The sequence below is a fragment of the Sitodiplosis mosellana genome, unplaced genomic scaffold, assembly GCF_009176505.1.
Source record: "Sitodiplosis mosellana isolate CC-2019 unplaced genomic scaffold, AAFC_SMos_1.0 Smas_scaffold_6226, whole genome shotgun sequence".
Taxonomy (NCBI): domain Eukaryota; kingdom Metazoa; phylum Arthropoda; class Insecta; order Diptera; family Cecidomyiidae; genus Sitodiplosis; species Sitodiplosis mosellana.
The window spans coordinates 21,077,652-21,100,395 of NW_022601467.1; the positions used below are offsets into that span (position 1 = coordinate 21,077,652).

General features: G+C 37.5%; 1 protein-coding gene across 2 annotated transcripts; it reads right to left on the reverse strand.

The window, feature by feature from the left end:
• Positions 1-1,048: 1,048 nt before the first annotated feature.
• On the reverse strand, positions 1,049-22,225 carry LOC129579257 (brain-specific homeobox protein). 2 transcript variants are annotated; one of them, XM_055469126.1, is made up of 6 exons: positions 20,944-22,219; positions 20,507-20,720; positions 20,118-20,211; positions 4,341-4,507; positions 2,315-2,817; positions 1,049-2,242 (listed from the first exon to the last, which is right to left on the reverse strand). In XM_055469126.1, exons 1-6 carry the CDS (start codon positions 21,342-21,344, stop codon positions 2,188-2,190), a joined length of 1,434 nt encoding a protein of 477 aa, XP_055325101.1. In that variant the 5' UTR covers positions 21,345-22,219; the 3' UTR covers positions 1,049-2,187. The 2 variants fall into 2 exon arrangements, with proteins under 2 accessions (XP_055325101.1, XP_055325102.1); XM_055469127.1 differs by having other exon boundaries at positions 1,049-2,817; positions 20,944-22,225.
• Between the last annotated feature and the right edge of the window lie 519 nt (positions 22,226-22,744).

Here is a 22,744-nt window from a genome sequence, read left to right on the forward strand (position 1 = left end):
CTTGCTCGCCACTTAGTTCGGTGTGTGCGGGTGTATGTACTGTGTGCTGTGTGCTTCCTTCATCTCATTTTTATTCCAACTGTGCGTTCATCATATCCTTCGTTTGATCTTTCACGCGTTTCTCTGAGCATGCCAATACCATTTTATCTTCGATTTTCGCACTGTATTGCGCTTTAATGCTTGCTAATTCATGATACAACATATCGTCCATTAAATATTCGCATGTTCCTTTTCCCCCAAGCAGCCAATCAAACCATAGCATAGCAATGGAAAAACGCGGCAAATGGTTTCATTTAGATTTTCTTTTGTGCTTTTCAATTTTAACCTCTGTTCGGATTGGCCTGATCGCCGTGTGTTTGTGAGGGTGACGGTGGTGGTGGTGGTGGTGGCATTGGCATCGTGGCGACGACATCGACAAAATTGTCATTCATTTGTAGACAAATGGGTCGATTTGTAAAACATTTTCGCTAAATGCGTATTTTTACCGCATCGTATGTTGATATTATCGTTGTGTATGATGTTGCCATTAATTCGATGATGTGGCGTCTGTTTATTTACCATTTTCCAGCAACAGCAAATTAACTCTCGCACCATTTTATCTCTCGTTTATTTTTTACACAAAATACACGTACATCAACTTCCTTTGCCCAAATTGTTTTTTCTCGCTCTATCTCTATCTCCTTCGCTCATCCGCTTTTGCTGGCTCGCGCTTTTTTTTCTTTCTCTTATCTACGCGCTTTTCTCGACCCAGAACGCTTTGTTTGCACAAGAAGCTTTTATTGTAATTAATTATGGTAATTCCATTAGATGGACGTTTAGTACGTTTATCTCGTTTATCTCGTTTAACACGGGAATAAAAAAAAAGACGGAATACTGAATGGAACATATCACCCGCAGTCATATGCATGAAATACGAAACACGCGCAATCACTTGATTGGCTCTTGGTCAATGGTCATAGCTATGAAATAAAGTAGAAACATCAATTGTCTCATTACAACGATTCAATTTACACCATGAAAGGGGAAAAAATAACGCAACGATGATTCATTTTATGTTTAAGATCTAAATTTTATTCTTCCATTTTTTTGTTAAATTAAATTCGTTCATAAAATTTTTTATTATCTATACAATTGGAATCTGTGAGTGGATTATGTCTTGCGGGCATTTGTTTTATTGCGTGTGTTGACATGGTGATTTGAATTATTAAATAAGTTGATCATTTTTCATGACATATTTTTTATGTGTGTGTGGTGTTTGTGTGCAGTTTTTCAATTTTGAGAATTATTTACAGGGTTTCTTAACTTCTAGCTTTAGATGATCTAAAATGTAACTCTCGAAAATGCTTAAAATGGAATGATTAACATTATGCAATTACTATTGATGCAAACACGAATATCTCTACATCTTTCGAACTTTTTTCTGTTGCTGTTCAATTTTATCGATTAAAAAGTGATTACACCAATGTGGATTATATTTGAAATTATTTCAATTACATTTCTGTTTGATTTTAGTTGTTGTATTTTTTGGAAATATTTCGAGACATTTCATGGTCAGTAAGTATCATGTGAAACTAATGAACAGCCGTAAGCGCATCTTTCAAATTAATTTATACTTGATTCTAATTCTCACGGGGAGTCCTCTTTTCATCTTTTTGCGTGTGGAATTGAGAAAGCGTGAATGTCCCAATTGTTTTTTTCTTTTCTTTTTCCTTTTGCTTGGCAGCAAATCAAGTTGTTAAAGTGTGACCCAAATTCGTTTCAATTCACCATTAGCAACATGATAACGTGCCCAAAATGACATAGTTTAAAAGACAACTACGCGAAATATTTGTGGGAATAGATTCACTAAACTACATCATTTACTTTGTGTGTGTGTGTGTGTGTTTGTTTAACTTATCAAATTACAAGCAATCTTAACCACTTTGGAATACTATGTATAAATGAAAAGCATTTGAGACAAGCCTATAGTAATGAAATGAAACGAAAAGTAAACGTAAAAATTTGTTGCCAAAAGATAACGATGGAAATAAGTATAGAAAAAAACATGATTCTTAACATCTACGCTTGCAAACAAATGCTATGAATATTAATATCTAAAGACTAGAATATTTATTCAAACTTACTGGGTTGTAATTTTTTGTAACTTTAGCGTGTGTGTGTGTGTGTGTACAACTCGAGCCATGAAGCTCACTCATTAGTAAAAATTGAGTGGCAAGAAAAAAAAAGAAATAAAGACCAGAACCTAAAAAAAATTGTTTGATTGGATTATTCGAGTGTTCAATTTAAATGAAGGTTCGATTCGTTTGCTGGTTACACGACATACGGCCGAAAATGGATGTCTTGATTGCCATCGGCAAAAATCATGGGGCGTCGATTGAGTTTGGCCGCTGCCTGCATACTTTCTTCAATCGATAAATTGCTATTGTATTCGGATAAATTCGAGCTCAAATTGACAATGTGCCGATGATGTTGCTCCAAATTGGCCATCGCTTTTGGTTGATGAAATCCATTTGCATTGCTCAACAGTAGATTAGCGTCAAGCATTTTATCGGTCGATTTATTCACAACGATATGGTCACTGATCGGCCCATTGATGGATTGAATTGAGACGAGATTTTGTGTTGAGCTGCCAGTGGTGGGCGCTGAGATCGGTGGTTGCGTTGAACTGGACGATGACGACGATGTTGATACAGATGATGACCCACCCGATGACGATGACGACGATGATGAAGATGAGGATTTCTTCTCTTTGGCCTCCTGTTGTGCCTTCTTCGAGCGTTTCCATTTCATTCGGCGATTTTGAAACCAGATTTTAACCTATATTTTTTGTTGTCGGTAAACGATAGAAAAAAAAGTCAGTTAGTATACAAGCCAAATATAAATTTTCAACGTATAAATACAGCTACTAGGGCTACGGAGACAGGGTGAGAGCGAGAGAGGGATGAGATAATGTGTTCAAGTGTGGGCGTTGCTTGGGTATATATTTGTGTTGAGACTTATGTGGCAAACGTGGTGCACGACGTAACACACAACACACAGATTCCGTTTGTGTGATATCTTTGAATGCGATTATTCTATTTTTTTTATGGTTGCCGGCAAATGGAAACAAGTTACCCTCCGCAACAAACTATCTGGTATTAGGCAGTGACAGAATGAAAGATGAACGATGAACGATGAAATATGCAAGAAAATGTCTGCAATGATTATGATTTTCTTTTTATTTCTTCTGCTGTAGTTCAGTGTGTTATGAATGTGTTATCATTTAGAGAAAACCCACAATCAGAAGCATAATCATTTCTCTGTATGTGCGCGTGTTTTTTTTCTCTTCTACATTTCATATGTGCACTTCGATGTTGCGAATTGTACGTTGTTGTTTTTCCGTTTCGGATTGGTTAAAGCTCTAGGGTAAACAGCAAAAAACCAAATCATGTTTAACTCATACACACATTCGGTCAGAAGAGGAATAATAACAACAACAACAACAGAAGAAACAGAAAGAAAAAAACACCCAAAGCCAAGTACAACGATGATTGCGACTTAGACCGAGAACAAGATGAAAAATTAAATATGATGAAACATTTATCTAGATTTGTATTTTTGTTGGCAAGTCGAAAGTGATTTGATTTTGTAGCTAAAGATCACAAACAAACAAGCAAACAAACATTCACACATACACACCAACATGGAGAGAGGGAGAGTGAGAGAAAAAATAACTTGAACATAAATCTTGGAAATCGTTATTTGTGTTCTCAAACTCTATCGTATTCGAATAGCGACTATTTCCAATGGCGAACGATGATGGCAATGGTGGTCTTGTTGTCGTCGCACATCGCTTTTTCGTATCTCCACTCAGAATGTTCGACATTTAGCTTCTTTCATGCTACGCTGTACTGTGTCATCTCGTTTACCAAATCTGACGGACTATCATTAATTTTTCATATCACAGAGGCGCTCGATGTCATTTATGCGTCTGTCTATTTTGATTCGGATAGACAGTAAGGTATTTGTCTTTTGCTGTTTAGCCAGAAAAAAAAGGAATCAGAATATTGCTGCTGAGCTCATCGACTGAATGGATTTATTAGATCTACTGTGATGTGATACGAAACACAATCATACATTTGCCAAACGCACGAAAAGTATCAACAAAAACGGATACGTTTTTTGTTGTGTTCTATTGCTCTCAATCAATTCGAATGCGATTCATATAATAAATAGTCGTTGCAAAACATTTTTTTCAACACGACAAATGGCCCATAAAATCATTTGCACTTAAGTATACAATAAAAGAGAGTGGTGATGTTTTAGAGTTTTGCACGCTTAAAAATTGATATTTTACTCGCCTGTGTCTCGGACAGATGCAAGCAGCTGGCCACTTCAAATCGCTTTGGTCGCGACAAATATTTGCTTTGTTTGAATTGCTTTTCTAGTTCGAGTAATTGTTGTGATGTGAAGGCGGTTCGTGGCCGTCTTGTTTTGCCCAACATTGCATGCGGCATATGGAGTCCACCTGGAAGAGAAAAGAAACAAAACATTAAATGAGAAAATTAATTAATCCAGTTGATAACCGTGGCCATATTTTTTCCCCTCTAATTGCTCCTAAATTAAGACTTCTAATTGAGTTGAATCGTTGATTTTTCCGGGTAAATGTGTCTAATGAATCATTTGTTCGCCATGCGCTTTGCCTGTGTGTATATATGTGTGTGTGTGTGCGCAAGCAACGAATGACAGAAATTTCCATGCATGCGTACTCGGTGCCGTGTTCGCAATGCTAAATTCAATTTCGGTTCGAATAGCGAAAAGAACGATGAGATGCAAAAGAAGATGGACAAAGCCAAATTAGTTCGGCAAACATGAGCAGTTAATGGGAATGCATGCTGAATGTGTTATTCATACCTATTAACATTTAAAATGCAGTAGAGATTTCAAGCGTTCTCCATGCATACGCTGTGGAGCGTCATGGCGATGTGATTATGATGTTGTGTTGCTGGCGTTGGTTCGAAGAATTTGAATGCACTCACTCTCTTTGACTGCGTACAGACGATACGTGGTTTTGTGCAGTTCATTTAAATCTAGTGCTGCTGGTAACATGATTAGTGTCATTTTAATTACACATACCAAATAGTTTTCCGTACGTGTGGCATATGCGAATGAGGAGTGGAAGTGAAATGCACTAGACAAGCACATCGTTTAAATCGATTTATGCGCTCAATGCACACAACCGTTTCACCGAGGACGACAACAACAACAACAACAACAACAAAAATCACGACAAATTCCACAAAGTGTCAACAGTCAATATACAAAACCGTTCTGGTTAATTTGAAGTAATCAAGTGTGCGTTTTGAGCATGCAATGCTGTAAAGCAATTGGCGTTTACACATCGGAAACAATAGTGGGATTACAATCGAAAAATATGGCTTTAGTTTAAGAATTTTTTGTGTGTGTTGTTGCGTCCAGGGATATTTCTAATCGCATGACGATATCATTCTTTGCGGCGTCAATTTTTGTGTGCAAATTCGAATGTTTTCATAGGCGACGACAATCGTATCTGATGCGATTATAAATTGCATAATAATGAAGCAAATGCATTTGGTGCCTGGTGTTGCAACCGATGCTGGTTATTGCAGACACAGGCAGGCTGCCTGGTGCTTGTTAATTGTCCGCCGCATGGTTTAATTGAAGGGAAATTAACACCATATGTGTCAACACGCAACCAGAAATAATAACAACTATTGACCATATTTTCGCAGCCGATTAAATCCTATCGCACTATTTTTTGTTCCACTCGCTCTCCTCTGTTGCGACCCATTCACTTTCACATTTGGTCGACTCAATGGTTCACAGTTTGAGCACAAAAGCAATAGTAGTTTTTTTTTCAACGTCCTTTTTGATACCGAGATTCAGGATATTCTGTCTATTGTGATGACGACTAATTCTTTTTTCTTTATCCATTTTTGACGATTGAATTAAGCAGCGGTGGTACTTTCAGGATTTCGTCACATTCATACAACAATATAAACAGAGAGTCGGCATCAATGCACAACAATAGTACGGGATAATAGTAATAAACACACAATCGTCCCCTTTCCATTCATTGCGTTTTGTCACTTTTGGTGTTGCGCCAATGAATTAAAAGCGATAAAATAAAAATTTATCAACGGCAACAAACGAGAGATGAATATTGTGACGAAGGGTGCCGAAGATATGTACCGCACAACTGTACGAAACACAGCGTTGTTGCACACAACACAGGGCAGAGCACAGCGTAGCAGCGGTGCATTTGTTTGTAATTTAAAAATTAAGTCATTGTTAAATGGATCAAAATTAGAGGTGTTAGTGTAAATAGATAGTAAAACTAAACAAAAAATAAAGAGGCGAACTCGTCTTTACTATCTGTCGATCGACCGACCGACCGACCGACCGACCGACTAACGATTGTATATTTATTATTATTTTTTTCTTTGCTCGACACCATTTGCTTGGGTATGGATTTGAATTTTCCGAATCAGTTAGCATATTTAGTTAGCTACTTAAAACTGATGACACAATGTTCTAACAATTGATTTTAAATCGTAACAATTTTAATACCATTCTATCTCTAGTTTTGGTTGTTGTATTGTGCGTTTACTGTTTATTTGTACATTGATCGTGTTGATTGTGTGTGTGTATGTGAGTCATTTTTGATGGCATTTACCACAACAGAACAGTAGTCAAATAGATAGATATATGTACTCCAATTTACTTTGTGTTTAACAATGACAATGCATACAAACTGATGTTACTGACGAACATTAAAGACAATAAAGTGAAAGTACACAATTGCAATTTGGCTCTCTTCTCCGTCTCCCTCTCCCTCTCTTTGCCTCTGTGCCCAAAACGCTCAATTGTTTTGCATTTCGGAACACTGACTTACGACACCGAATTTAAACGGCAAATATATTACAAATCAAGTATGAATTGGGATATTATTTGTTTAGTCGCCGAGAAGATGATTGCCTTTCTCTATCCCGTTTATTTCGCTTGTAGCGTTTCGATTGGCGTTGTCCTTTCGGCCATGTTACACAAATACAAAACATTTCCCCACATAATCATAAATAGTAATATCAAAAATTCATGCTGCTACTGCTGCTGCTGTCGCTCTGCTGATGTTGTTGCTCATCTGTCTGCTTATGCTTCGATGGATTTTCGGAGAATTTTGCACAAGGCAATTGCATGAACAATTCATAACAACAACAACAAAAATCCAATCAAATGAAAAAAGCAAATAGCCCAGAATATGACATATTCACATGCAGAAAATTTAAAACAGTCGCAACAATGCTGTGTGTGTGTACTTTGAATTTAGTATTGGCGAAATGATTCTGAAAGGAATATAATGCAACAATCAGCATTAAAATGGATTATTAGTTGAATCAACATTGTGTGCCACATTGAATTCTCGACTTTTCGCCCTGCACAACATCTCCAATTGCATCCATAATCTAGTGTTTCGGTTGTTTTTCCACTCAGTAAATGTTGGTCAATTTATGTAAAATCGTTATACGATGAACGATACCCAACCAATCAGCCAACCAATGGAGAACAACTTGATGTTGACTAAATGCAATCAATGATTATTGAGTAGTTTCATTACGATGATTCTGATTTGAATAAATTTTCCGATGAAGACAATTTTTCTTCTTCTTTAGAATTGAAATGGAAGAATTTTTAGGATTTTCTTTTGGAAGAGCAATTGAAAATGCCCTTCTTCCTAATCACCGATTAGAATTAATGTGCAAAAATTATTTTAATATATCAAACAATTGATATTAATTTTTTTGCATAAATATTCGGATAAAATTTGAACAACTGTGGCAAATGGATCAAGTCGACCATATCAAAAGAGGCTTGATAAACAAATGGCATGTGTGTATTTGTTTTGCTGGTGACAAAATCCAGACTCTTTCCGCATGAATTAAACGCAAATAGATTGATTCTTAATCTCTCGCTGTTAGGGATAAATCAGTCATGCATTTTATTGAGGCTCAGCGCGGAAAGTTAGTTTTGAAATGGGAGCATTAACGATCAAACAAGTGAATCTAAAATTAATCGTTTTCATATGCAGTGCATAATATTCGGTGAAGACCGAACTATTTTGTATCCTTTCAAACATATTTGGCGAATGGCAATCTGTATGCATTTTTTTTGTCTTTATGGATTATTTGCCGGCTGTTTTAATTCAATGGGTCGGACTGTGTGTGTTTGTGTTTTGTGACAGAATTATAAAATAACTAGTGTTATTGTTCGACAAATGTAATCCGGGGTTCGCCTTTGTTTGCCGATAATCTATCCCATATTTTTTTCCACTCTATTTTGTTCTGCTCACATTTTGTGTCACTTGATTTCATCTCGGGCAAGTTGTACGTGCTGAAAGCTCAATTGGAATGGTAAAAATCGGAAAAAGCAATTAATAACACTGTGATAATTTATTCGGGCGAAAAATGACGCGGCCGAAGAGAGAGAGAGAGAGAGAGAGAGAGATACTGAGTCAGTGAGTGTCTGTCGTTATACGAACGACACGTACCGAGAAACTGAAATATGTGCAACACATTAATATTCATAATTTTTCGGTCAATCCCAATAGTGTAATAAATATTAAAATCCCTAATAAACGGCAGCACACACTCCAGTGTTGCATGGGTCGTGGTAATGGTTTGAATTGGCTGTCTGTGTGCCATGCATGGATGACACCTTCGTGGTGCGAGAAACCGAAAAATATTATTCTAGCTTTGATTGCCAGTGTGATGGGTGTGCGCGGATATGTGGATGGTGGATACGGAGCCAGCCAAGGAGCATGGCACCAATTGAAATGAAGCACTTATTTGCACATTTGCACATGAACGCTAAAATAACATAGACACAACATCAACACATCGCCGCTACGGCTGTTCGGTACTTGATAGAGGTGGGAAATGGTGAAGCAGCGGCACTGCCACTCAACAATTATGATTTCGATAAATGTCAGATAGACAACCGAAAGTGATGAATATATAATTCAAATGCGAGTGAAACAAAACACACTAAACATTCATTTAGGTATGATGAGGATCGTCAATTGCCGGTTTACGGTTTTTTCTTTCTACTACGGCTCGATTTGTTGTGGCAAAAGGCACGATGTGCTATGTGTTTTCCTTTTGACGTTCGCTCTAATTCATACCGAATGGCACTCATCTTGAACTAACTCTGTATCTGTCCGAACAATAGCGACACACGTATTTTGACAAGCTAGAGATAGAGAGAACGAGAGCAGAGACAGAGAATGGGCCACGGCAGCCTCTTATTGTACAAACAATAAATTTTCCGAGAGAAAGAGACACACGTACAAATGCCAATTGCATGCGCAAACAATACACACACACACACACACAGGCACATTATTTATTTTACTAGGGACATTTAAAACCTGCTAAATTCAAATCAAATAATAACAATAGCGCACAAAAAAGGGATCATTTTGAGGGCTAATGAATAAATTGATTGTAATTTGTTATCTAAATATCGTTTATTCGGAATGACACAGATGTGAGTGTTTGTGTGTGTACGTGTGTAGGCTGGATGCTTAGGCGGATGTATGATTTAGCGAGAAGAGCCAAATGTGATGGTGCTTTTCGGCCTATGTTTCCTTTGGATCAACGCGTTTTCCACCAGCTCTCTCACTAATGCTGATGAAATGCGAAATGTAATGATTTTATGTGTGCTTTCGTCTCTTGATTCCGCCGAATGGGGATGCTTCGGCTAATAATCCGATGAGCATATTTTCGCACATTTTACCACCTAAAAGACGCAACCAACGTGAATCACTTTATTTCTGTTTATTTATTTATCTTATGAAAACGTACGCAAATTCTACGCTCATTTTCTAGTGGTTGTACAGTATACAACGCACTACGATCACAACGCATCTATTTAATGCGAAGATTATAGCCAAAATCGTTGTCGAAAAGGGTGTAAAATTGTCGCATTATCTTTGATAAACATTTTGCAAAACTTTCAAAACTAAATCGGAAAATGTTTTGCCGTCGCTCTTCAGCCTCCCCGGAACAGAAATTTAAAAAATTGCTTTACTTCCTTCTGTGACACATGAACCGTGCTCAAAGTGAATAGACGCTTTTGCCATATATGCAAAATGATTTGTCGGAAATATTGTTTGGCAGGTTGCTAAGCTAATTATGAATAACAAATTTTCTATAAGTGAGCCAATTACTCTAATATCACCCTCGTTGTGTGTTTCTTTTTAATTTGTTATGGCTTTTGCGATAATTTCATCTAATAAAGATTACACACTTCCCGGTGATCAATTGTCGAATGTTTAGTACTCAATGCATTGCGTAACGAAAAAAAAAACACACGCAGCACGACTACAACCAGGAGCGAAAGATAGAGCGGCAGCGGCGGAAAAAGTGCGCAACTACAGGATATACAAAAAAAAACACCAAAGAGGAAACCAAATGTCGCAGCTCAAGCATTTAAGTGTATTCACGTTTGCGAACTGGTTGTCGGTTATACAAATAGTAAACAGTACCATCTGTCACAAAAATGTTGAGCTCCCTTTAGCATCGTTTAGTGTTTTTGCGACAATAGCAATATCAATAAGGACGTAACAGTGAGTGAGTGAGAGCAAGCGCGCACGCAACAACCAACTGGTGGCAGAGAGAGAGAGAACGAATGAGCGCATAGGGTTAGGGCGAAAACCATCAAGCTAAGTGACGATTCTTAATTGTATCTAATTGAAAAAGGGATCAAAGTGCGTTAACATTTATTGCGGTTTTATCCATTTGATTTATATCACATGAACCGTATCTCAGTTTGAGTTTTTTTCGCCTGTCGTTCACTGTTTTAGCACAACGCTTTTTACGGAGATAGGCAAGTTGAAAATTTGTTGCTTTGCTACAGCAAATTTATGCAGTTTTTTCTTTCGAACACTTTTTCCTTCCGACGCATAATTTTTTTTCTCTAGATTTGTCTCAATTTTTGGATTCCGAAAGACCTTTTGCAAGGAAGCACATTCAGATGAAAGAAAAACTTTCCATAAAAAAAGATACGTTTTTTTTTGTAACAAAATGAAACACATGGTTCAATTAGAAAATTTCACAGTGCACTGCACCAATTGTGCGATGTATGTGTGTGCGGAATCGGTTTGTTTGTCGAAACGGCAAAGATCAATACCAGTCGGTATAATTCATGGCGAACAAAAGAGGTGTTAACGAAATGAAATAAAAAAAGTTTTAGTGTCTCTCTCTGTATCTGTGTATTTCGACAAGTCGCTGCATGCGTCGTAGTCGTTGCTCAGGTTTCGAATTCAACAAAAATGGTTTGTTTGTCAGCAGACAATTGTTTGGGATATATATTGGTAAATATCAATCGGCATGACCCAGTCGAATGCATCGAGTATTTATCACAGTTGATCGCCGTACAATCGCCTGCTAGACAATAAATTCATCGAGTATTACTTACTAAATGATTTTTCCCCCATGATGGCAATTTTTTTTCACGAACATCTCTCTCTCTCTCTCTCTCTCTCTCTCTCTCTCTATTCCTCTTGTCCAATCGATATACGAAAACTTTTCGCATTGTGTGTTATAGTATAACAAAAAGCAACAAATTCCATATGTAAAGTCATTTCTGACTTGCAACTTTGGTCGGAACACAGGCAAAGGACCAAAATCAATATGTACAAGTGTGTGATAGCGAAAGCGAAAAGGAGAGGAAAAAAATGCCAGTTAATTTATGGCATCGACAACTTAAATAAAATTTTCTGGCAATTTAATCCGAACCTAATTGCTATGGACATGGACACTTGTTTGAAGACAATGCTCCGTCTTCTATCTCTTGCTTTTGATAAATCTGTGCGCTTTTACAATGAATTATGAACCCATGAAACGAAAAACATTTCGAATCAGCAATCAAATAGAAGAAGAAGACAAAAAAAAAACTCCTGCTAAACTAATACCAATTATAAGCCATTGTTTCGCTAATGCAGTCAAACTGTGCGGATTTGGAATAGTTTTACGATGTGCCAACCATTAAATTTTCTGAGTGCGGAGATTCGATACATCGTTGCACATTTCGATGTTTACTTTTTGGCAATTTGATCTAATTGATCGGTATTAATGGCAATGATGATACACCCCATTGTTCATATCACACTCGTCACACAATATGGTGATTGCGAACCTGTTTAGCAAACAAATAAATCACACAATTACTATGGAGGCGAATGTGTTTACATCGAAATAAAGTAGAAAACTTTTCAAATATTTTTCTGGTGTATTGATTTAATGCGAGCACTCCACACACACACACACACACACACAAGCATTTGACTGAAATTGCTCATTCACATGGCAAATAGGCATTTAATAAAATTGAAAAGACAAATTTTTTATTTTTTAAACTAAATGTTGAGTTGGATGCCCGATGCCTCAATATTTTAATGTAAAATGTTTTCATTTCAAATTTATTTGTTTTGAACTCAATGACTCGTGAAGAGGTTTCAAACATCAAACCCATCTTTGACTCTCAATCGATTCCAGATCTCTTTGCTGTGTGTGCGTGTGGAATTCTTTCGAGAATTGTGTTCGAGATCGAGTCACTTACAAACGAATGGGATTTGTTTTGAGGGCGAAATACGTGATCAAGTGTATTTTTTTTGGCTGGATCAGACGATCTTGATGCTGTGTTCAAATAAAGCAGAGCATCTGCATTTTGTTCAAATATCCACGGAAACAATTCCGTGTAATAAGCCGAGTGAATCGCTCTGAACTCACATTGTCATTGCCCATTTTTTCTGTTGATGCTGATTTACTTTTGATGCGATTATTATTTCATCGCTCATTCGAGAAATTCTTTATAGTGCTTCGTTTTCGTTTCCACGCTCTTTTTTTTCCTGTTTTTCAATGGTGAGATTGGGATCATTTACAATTGCCATCCAAATGAGATATTGACAATTCGATGATTGTTCATTTAAGTCTCGTTCCATGCGATACGTGACCAAACGAGCATACTTGACTTGGATCATCAAAATTGGATTTTCATTAATTTTTACGTGCTTGGCCAATTTGCCCGAGATATCATTGATTGCTATTGTTCCGGCAATCAAATTATAGCTCGCCACCATTCTCTCCGCTTCACAACGATATGCGGAATGCGATTTTAAATTCATCAGAAAAAAATTTGAACAATTCGATTTGGCTTGGACAACTTTAAGAAATTTCCAAACATTTATTATGTGTATAAAATATTGTTCGAGACTGCCGTCGATGGGATGATGTTGTGCTTTCCACAAGATGTCTCTATTGTTTGGTGTAGTTTTTGGATGCCGCCAGCCAACGAAAACAACATCAACAAGGTCCACATTACGAATACGCCCTTCGAATTCCTTACGTGGTGAGGATGTGTCACTCTAAATTTTATACAATATGAAAGATCGTTCTAAATTGGATTAGCTAATTGCACTGCTACGCTGGGGACAATCGACACACAGAGAAAGACAGAGAAAAAGAGACAAAGTCAAAACAACATCCCGAATACATACACACGCATCTATCGACACAAGCACAATTCGACCGGAATAACAAAAACTATGCGATAAAATAAAACTGAGTTGGCAAAAGAAGTAAGCGACCGGAAAAAGTAAAGAATGTAAAGGAACACAAAACACTGATGCCAAACAGAAGGAGAAAGAGCGAAACAGAGAACGAAAAAATTCGCTTGTATTTATGCGGCATCATATACCATCGAAAAACGACGAATATGGCGATAGGTGAATCGCCCCGTTATATATATATATATATAAATCCAGCCGTATTTAAACGCCAAATAAACTATTGGGACTGCAGCCACAAATATTTATGTGATTATATACATTTGCCATGGAAAATCATCAGCGAAAAGCACACACAAAAGTGGGAAAGAGAGAATGGGAGGAAGAGAGCAACATCCAGGGAAAATATGCTGAAAACGCCATTTCATTTCGTTCCCGGTGTTCGCTTCTTGAATTTACATCGTTTTTGGCTATAATCCATTGCTAATGGGGAGACGTCTACTACATTATCTCTATTGTAATGGCGTTTTTCAAATGCGAGCGCTCGCACATGCACCGATACATCCACATTTGGCGCAAAACCAAAATGATTCCAACCATTCGAAATGGCTGTGTACAAATTCACTCACTGTATCCAGTGTACAGTGTACAGTGTACAGTGTTCGTTTCCTGTTGACGTTAAACGTTAAAACTGCCGTCAACATTCGATGCAGGCACTGGCACGAGCATGGGCACAATCAAAATGTGTGTTGTATTTGCGAACGCGATGGCATAAATTGGCAGCAATGTAAGCGCAGTAAAGCATGAACATGAACATCAATGCTTTCGGTTTGGTGATTAGTTTCGATGATTGTTTCATGTTTTGTCGGGCTGGAGAATGAGGGAGCATGCGACTTGCTCACTGGATAATGAAATAGAACGAACGAAAGAAAGAGATGGATAGAGAACGAGAGACATCCCAGCAGTGGATAGAAAGTAAATGAATTCAAGCTGCTATGAAATGGATATGGATTCGGGGCTGTGTATTTGTGTGAATTTGGGTCGAACTACAGTGCCGGAAACAAGAGGGAAAAACGCGTTTCCCAATTATGAAAGAAATTTGAACAGCAGCAAGAGCGGGAGAGAGGGCGAGAGACAGCGAAATCGAAACAAAATGAAGAAAGTTATCTTTTGTTGCCATGGATACATAGCGCTATTTAACGATCCATTGTTTTTGAGGCATTGACTGTGGGGGTTGCCGGAAATCGATATCGTTGGTCTGCACCGAATTTCAAATTGGATTAATTGAAAATGTGATTTAGATTGTTATGTACAGCTAATTAGCGCGCCAATCCAAAGCCAGAATACTTTTGCCATGCCGCCGATTGTTGTTTCTTTGTCGAGCGACTGGTTAAAAGTCATTATCGAAAAATTAACCAGAAAAGGTCTAAAAACTCGAAAGAAAAAGTTGATTGGAATCGCTTTTTTTCGTCAACATTTTTGTTTGGTTTGCAATTAAGTAAATGGGGTTACATCGACATCGATATGGGAATAAATGTTACTCAAAATGTATGATGATTTGCGAATTGTTTGACTTAGCTAAACGAAACCAAACATCGATACGAAGATAAATTAAATGCGAGAATATTTCATGTCGTGGTAGTGGTGCGTTGGTGCGCTGGTGTTTTTATGACGTTGAAATTCAAACTTTGATTGCTTCTTGGTGAATTACAAACAAAAGTTACTTTATGTTAACGTTTGCCATTCGAAAAAGAGACACATAATTTATCTTAAATTGTGGAAAATCTGAGTAAATTGTATGGTAAATAACACATAAAGAATGCGTTGTGCTGCGATACGAAAAACCGAGCTCGTTTGAGGATTGAGGAGGGAAGCATCTCAAACAACAGAACACAAACACATACATACACAAAAAAAAACGATCCCCAAATCAAATAGGCAGCGGCAGCACACCATCACCCAAAAAAAAGCATTCGCCTCGATTGCTCGCTTCGTCAGCGACAGCAAAAGCGAAAGGAAAAAAGCAAGCCGAGCAGAGAGAAGGGAAAAAAAACAACGATTGCGAGAAGACGAGGAAAATTGAAATTTATGCCGCCCCACAAACCAACAAAACCGTTCCAAGTAATCGGGTAATGTGAAGGCAATTTGTAAAAGTATTTGCTAAACATTTGAAAATGGCACAAGTGTATTTTAACTGATTTTCCCTCCCGTTCGTGCTATCGTTCGTTCGTGTGTGTGTATATTGTGGGATTTGTTCGATGCGTTGAGATTATTTCGCACATTAAATTATATGGTAAGTATGTGTTTATGGGTTCGTCTTGGCTTTTATCTGCTTTTATGCGTGTCTTTTTGCTGCATTTTGGAAAATTGTCAGTTGACGTCATTTGTTTGGTGTGATCACTCTCTCCCCCCTCTCTGTCTCAGCTTCTCACATTTGCCTGGTAATTTGACACAAACGACAAATCACACAGAAAACTCAATGAATCAATGAAAAAAAATTTTTTTACATCAAACATAAGTTTATTCATGCGCCAAATAAGACACTTGACATTGAGCGGTGCTCGAAAAAATTGTATTCGATTTGATTGAAGTGGTGATATGGTTGCAATTTGGCTAATATTCATAGTAGGAACAATGAAAAGAGAACACGATTGGAAATGATGAAGAAGGCACCATGTCAATGTTCTTGTTTTTCTATTTCATTAGGACAATTCAAGTGATCTGAATGCGTGCGATTGCAATGAATTATAATGGTAATGAAATGACTCACAAAACGAAACGAGTAATTTCAATTGGAAATATTAAACATCATCTTAAAAGCTCTCTTCTCCCTCGCTCGCTCGCCATTTTCCACAAGACCAATTTTCGGCAATTGGATTTGATGCGATGTATTTCTTACGTGTCATATAGTTTCAAGTGGTTGTTTCTTATGCTTTGCGCACGGAGTATGCCATCAATAATGGCCAATAATAAAAATAAAATCGATTGAAATGCTCAAACATTCAAAACTATGACAGGAAATTATTGCTGTGAAATAAAAACAAAACAAAGCGAAGCGAAAAAATGTGCAAACATCGCGGTAAATATATACAGATTGCATTTAGCATTGTTTCAGCAGCAATATTTTTGTTGCATGCTTGAAACGAACACACACACACACACACACACACACTCGACGATTTATATTGCTTCACTTGATGGCCCATTTCATTGTTGTATACAAAACGAAATTGTCGATAATTTTGGATTATTAATTGCACCGTTTGAAATACGCATCGATTGGCTGGCGCCTCAAATTGTTTTGTTCATTTCACATTGCATTAATTGACTCTCTGATACATACACACCGACAATCTTTGACCAACATTTAAATCGAAAGATATCAGCGTCTCTGGGGTTTTTATCTTCAATTATTTTATTGCTGCATCAAAAATTTATAAGCAGTCAAAAACCCAATTTCAATTTGGTGAATAGCTGAAATAAATATCAAACAGTGGCCGACAAAAAAAATCGACTTGATCTGCATTTCTCTCTCCCTTTCTCCCACTCTGGAGGGAAAAAAACAGCACACAAACAGATTGTTGATGAAATTGCGTAATTGTATCCAGATAAATTACAAATTCGATCATGATATAAATTGTCCGTTTGCTCTTTCCTCTCTTTTGGTTCTGGTGAGTTAAATTGGATTTTGAAAATTGGGAAAACTGAAGCGTTATCCTGACGCCAATTTGATGAATATGATTTTTTCTCTCTAGCCAATATGGAATATGACTAAAAAAAAGAAAGCAAACTATAAAAATGTTGCGCGCATATTCGGGACGTTAATTTTCGCATTCGGATGATAGTCTTTTTGTCATTCGACTGGGAGCCCATTTTTGAACGGCCATAAAAAACACGTGTAATCAAATAAAAAGCGAATAAATTATTCTTTTAAACGATGACTGCACTTGTTGTCACTAACAAATCGAAGTAAAACAAATATCCAACGGTGATTCTGTTTTTTGTCCCGAATTTCCATGTATTTTTGTTACAAAAAGGACATTTTTTATGGGCAAAATTGTTGTTTTTCATTCAATCGGACTTTAGATTAAGTTGTATTCAATTCGACGTATGCGGATGAATAACCGAAGACAAACGGAAATTTCATACGCAAATCATGATTGTTTATCTTTCATGCAAACTGCATTTGGCTTGTCGCTGCTGCCTGCCGATGCAATCGTTTACATATGCATGCTTTTTTTCGCTCTCTCGTTCGGCTCCATTTCATTTCTGTGGATGCATATCAATTATATTTGCATTTGTTTGTCATTTAACGATTGCATTGCGTTGATTTTCCATTGGAAAATCATACAATCGATTTAAATTTGAAACTGCTGAATCAAAATCGCAACACAAACAAAAGCCGTTTGATCCAAATCCTCCCAAACCCCATTTAAAACTTATATTCACCGATTTGCACGAATCATATTTTTCGATGAATTTGTGTGCGAATTTATGGCGTGTATTTTTGGTATTTTGGCGGTGGTGGCTGACGGGCAGGCGACTGATTGAGCTCATTCACGCGCGTACCTCGTTGATGTGTTACGCATCAGTTTTCGTTTGGAATCTTGTGGGGGTTGCAAAGTGCGGCAATCATTGGCACAAAAGTTTTTCGTCATAGAGGTACGTATCGATCACGAGTTGTTCGTGTGAGTAGTGTTTGTTTCAAAACTGTCTGTTGTGCAAACAAATGCTTCACTCTTGGCTGCTTAGTGTGTTTACGTGTTTGTATTGATTTTGTTGATGTTATTTTTTTGCATTCGGTATTATTGTTGTAGCTCCTCTCTACCATTTATGTGTGCGTGTGCGTGCATATATGTTTTTTTTCTGGTTGTATTTTGATTGATCTGAATGAATAAAGAATTGACGATTGTTTGCACTTCGAATTTTGGCCGGATGACTTTTTGTTTCATTTTTTTTCATAGAAGACTATGTGTGTATGTGTCGCACTCGGGTGACAAACGCTCAGGTAAACGAATGTGAACAATTGGATTAAAATAAACCAACAATCAAAATAAACATAATGCTCACTGCATACAAAAATTATGAAGTTTCGTATCGGTTTGGGTGCAGAAATAGAAACGGAGACAGGGAGGGAGAGAGAAAGAGAGTGAGCAAAGAGAGAAAAAGGTACAGAGAATTTCGAATGCTGTGATGGCATTGACACAATCTTTCTAGCGACATCTTTTTAGAATCATAGATCTATTAGGAGCGGTAGAAATGCTTCAATAAATATGAAACAATCGTCTACGAAAGTGTCATAATTAAATTCGTTCCCCCGAAATGCAATGATTCGAAAATTGAATAAAAATTGTTCAAACATTTATGTGTGTGTGTGTCGGCATTAGGAAAAATCCCAAAGCAATCAGCACACGACCGAGGGCATCAAATTCATGGAATTTGATTTTGGCATCTTTTTGAGTATCATCAGAACACAATATCATCATCCAATTCAATAGATAAGACATTTTCGTTTTCACATCACAGGTCAAGCGAACTGATTGAATGTGGCCCAAGTGAGTGGAAGCCAAACGAAAAAAAAAATAAAAAAACAGAGAAATTTAACGCAATCGATATGGCGATAAGTCATCACGTTCAGTGAAAGTACTATCCCCAACGAGTGATCGAACAAATAAGCGTCGCATCGGTACCTCTAGTCGGCATTACTGTATATCCCGACCGATTGCGAACGCTCTCTCTCTCTCTCTCTCTCTCTCTCTCTTTCTGTCAGTATTTGCCCGTGTGTAGTATCGAGAAGTCAACGATGTGCAAATTTGGTTTGTATAATGAATATTTGAATATTTATGAATTATGTATCAGAATGGCGTTTTCAGCAAAATGCCTCCTCTTGTTGGCTGTATCTATTTGACTGACTTTGTGTATGTATTCCTTCTTCACTACGTACGATGTACACCAGCGCAACATTTTCGGAACGGAAAACGCAGCGCCGCTGCAAAAATGGTTGATTTTTGATGTTTTCGTTCGTATTTGATTATGGGCTTTGAGTGTTTTCCAACCATTGACAGCCGATCGATGTGCATGACATTGTGCGTGATATTTTCACGAATCGCCGTGGTAAATCACTGGTGATTGCGTATAAATGGCACGTTTTTGAATATTTATATTGGAATCGTTATAAATTATCCCCAAATATTTGGCCGCTTATAATTCCGATAAATCGTGGCGGCAATAAGCAAATAAATAAATATTTAATTGGCTGAACCGAACAAATTTTGAGGAATCGTCGAATGGCAAAGGGCCGACGCAATCAAGTAAAAAGTATGAATCAATCGTTTTCTCTCCAAGAAATGTTTATGTGCTCTTGTAAAATTCCATCGGTTTTACTTTTTTTTCGACAGAGAAAAATATTTATTATTGTAGTTATGACCACACTACAAAAAAAAGGTTACAGACTCTTGTGTTTTTATTTCTTTCATAAAAAAGCGTGTATTTTTTTAAGAAACACAACAAAAATATCAGCCAAAAACCAACTTACCCGCTAAATTCGGCAAATGTGGATGAAACATTCCAGCCTTGGCTAGAAACTCTAATGACAGATGTGGTGGCACAAATCCATGATTCATGTGCAACTGCAAACGATACCAAAACCAAAGAAGAACTAATTAAAAACCGTGGAAAAGGCTTAGCCTAATCGCAAATATTGCATTTGCCGACTATTAAGTGTCGCTGATGCAGAGAGAGCGAGTAAGAGCCACATCGTCTTTGAGCACGTGCTAAATACCATATAAACTAATTCGCGAATTAAGATGCAAACACTTTGCGGTTGGCAATGTGTAAATAAATTTAATTGACAAATTGTTTCGCCTAACGTGTATGCACACCTAATTGCACTTGATTTTAATAATAAATGCTGTTTTCATTTACCGGTATTGGTTTTCCCGATGCATCAATTGGCCGATGAAATGCCGAGGTGCCGTGCTGCATTAAATGGTACGGATAGCCACTGTAAAATGGTGGAAATTCTTGTGGTCGCATCGGAGGTAATGGTTTTTTAAATGTTTCATGCGAATCGAGCATTTGGTCTTCGCAACCCGGGCTTATCGGTGGACTTGATCGCTGTGATGATGGCGATTCAGACCTGCAAAAATGCACGCATCAATATCAAGAGTGTAATGCGTGTTTCAAATGGGTATTGACATCCCGTCGGCGATTCACATTTTGAGCTCCATATATATTCGAATGGATAGATTTTTTCAAATTATTGACCTTATTCACAACACAATTGCATTCGTTTGGTCATTTTCACTCAAAATTTATGAATTTCCTTTTCGATTAACAGGCAAAAATGGCATTTTATTTACCTTGAGATTCCATCTTCTGGACTGGACATGTATTCGCGTTGATCGTCGCTGTATTTGTTGCCAGTGTCATCGTCGCTCAGGAAACGATTGGCATCGGGCGATTGATCGCCATTGCTTTGATGATTCTTCGACAACAAAGCATCGATGCAAAATGACTTTTTCGGTGGAACATTCGTTTGATAGGGAACCACTGAATTGGCAAAACTCTGTTGGTATCCACCGAAATTGTCGCCAATAAAACCATTGCGATCGGTTGGCGGTGACATTGTTCGTGGTGATACGGATGACGGTGACATAGAATTTGTGTTTTGTGCGATTACTGTGCTTGATTCCAAATTGTTTGGCGTTACTTTTGGCGAATGCATTTCACTTGATCGTGGCGTATTTGAACCGGGTGACATTTGTTTGTATGTGTCTGTGTGTGTGTGTGTTTGGGTACTTAAATCCGAAACAAAAGTTGACTTCAGATTGAATCACTTCGTCGAGCACGTTGTTGTGAACTTTATTAGCTGTGCTTATAATTCAGATTTTTTGCGTTGTAATTTTTATTGTTTATTTTGTGATAAATCTCAATTTGTCTTTTGATTCAATTCAGAACGTATTTTGCAGTATATTTGTTGCAGTTTTTTGTTCCAGAGTCCTGATAAATTTGATCACGGAATTTTCCCAGAATTTTAATGCACAAACTTGAAGGAAACTTATGAATAAAACATCGAAAAAAAACACAGATGGACTTCGATCACTTTTCAAACGAAGTTATTCGAATTTCCGACGAATGGTGTTTGATAACAAGAGTTCAAGTTTACCGTACGAATTTCAGATAAATCAATGACACAACGAGATTGTCACTGTAGATGATTCGACTTCTATTCGAAGAATTGTTGATAACATCGACGGAACTTTTATCCACATCAATAACAACAAATTTTATTTATACATGATTTCCTGGGATGAGATCAACTGTTCTATTCAACACTTGAAAATTGTTCTAAATTTAATTATTCTCTTCGTCTACTTCTCTTCCGAAAAGTCTGTGTTTATGCACAGCTTTCTTCAGGAAAAATCAAATAATATCCATAAAGTAGTAAACAATTCACTTTGTTATCAACAAAAAAAAAATGAACAAAAATTGGGTTCATTGACAAAATGCAGGAGAAAATATTTGAGTGAAAATGATGTGTGCCTCAGATAATAACGTCAGTTGGTAAGTCGTAGTCGCAACATAATACAGTGTAATGACATACGTCCAAACACCTTGAAATCACGATTAGAACTGTTTGTGTTGTCTAATCGAAATTATTAACACCCAAATATCAGCATTAAATTTCATTCTGATAGCTTTCTGATTGAAAACGAAAAACTACTTCTGTGGGTTTCAACCAACACAATTATAGTGCTGTCTGGCAGGCAGGCAGGCAGGCAGCAGCAGCAGCATGCGAGCAGGCAGCCAAAGAGGGAGCAGACAACAATAACAGTTACGGTTGGTGCGAGAGCATGCGGTTCACAAGCGAACGAGCGAGTGAGTTAGCAAATGCGAGAGATAGAGCGAGCACGACAGGAATGTAGCGGTTGAGAGTGGTGCGTGCGTGTGTGCGCAAGCAGGACGACAGTCACAGTGTGGCAGTTGGTGGTGTGCAAGAGTCGTTTTATTTGTGTGTACAAAATGTCAGTTGTCGACGGGTTTTATTCCGTTGAGCGTCGCAGCACATCATTGTGCTTGGGCGAAGGAGTGGTTTTTCATGGCATGTAGGCGTGTTCATTGTGTGCGCGTTCTGATCGCATGCCATATTTAGGTAGGGAT

What these genes read in the sequence shown, in the direction of transcription:
- LOC129579257 (XM_055469126.1), bottom strand. Translation starts at nt 21,344, where the DNA reads ATGTCACCCGGTTCAAATACGCCACGATCAAGTGAAATGCATTCGCCA. An exon ending in TGCATCTGTCCGAGACACAG is followed by an intron (nt 2,818 to 4,340) that starts GCGAGTAAAATA and finishes CAAAAAATATAG; the next exon opens with GTTAAAATCTGGTTTCAAAA. An exon ending in CATTTTCGGCCGTATGTCGT is followed by an intron (nt 2,243 to 2,314) that starts GTAACCAGCAAA and finishes AATTTTTTTTAG; the next exon opens with GTTCTGGTCTTTATTTCTTT.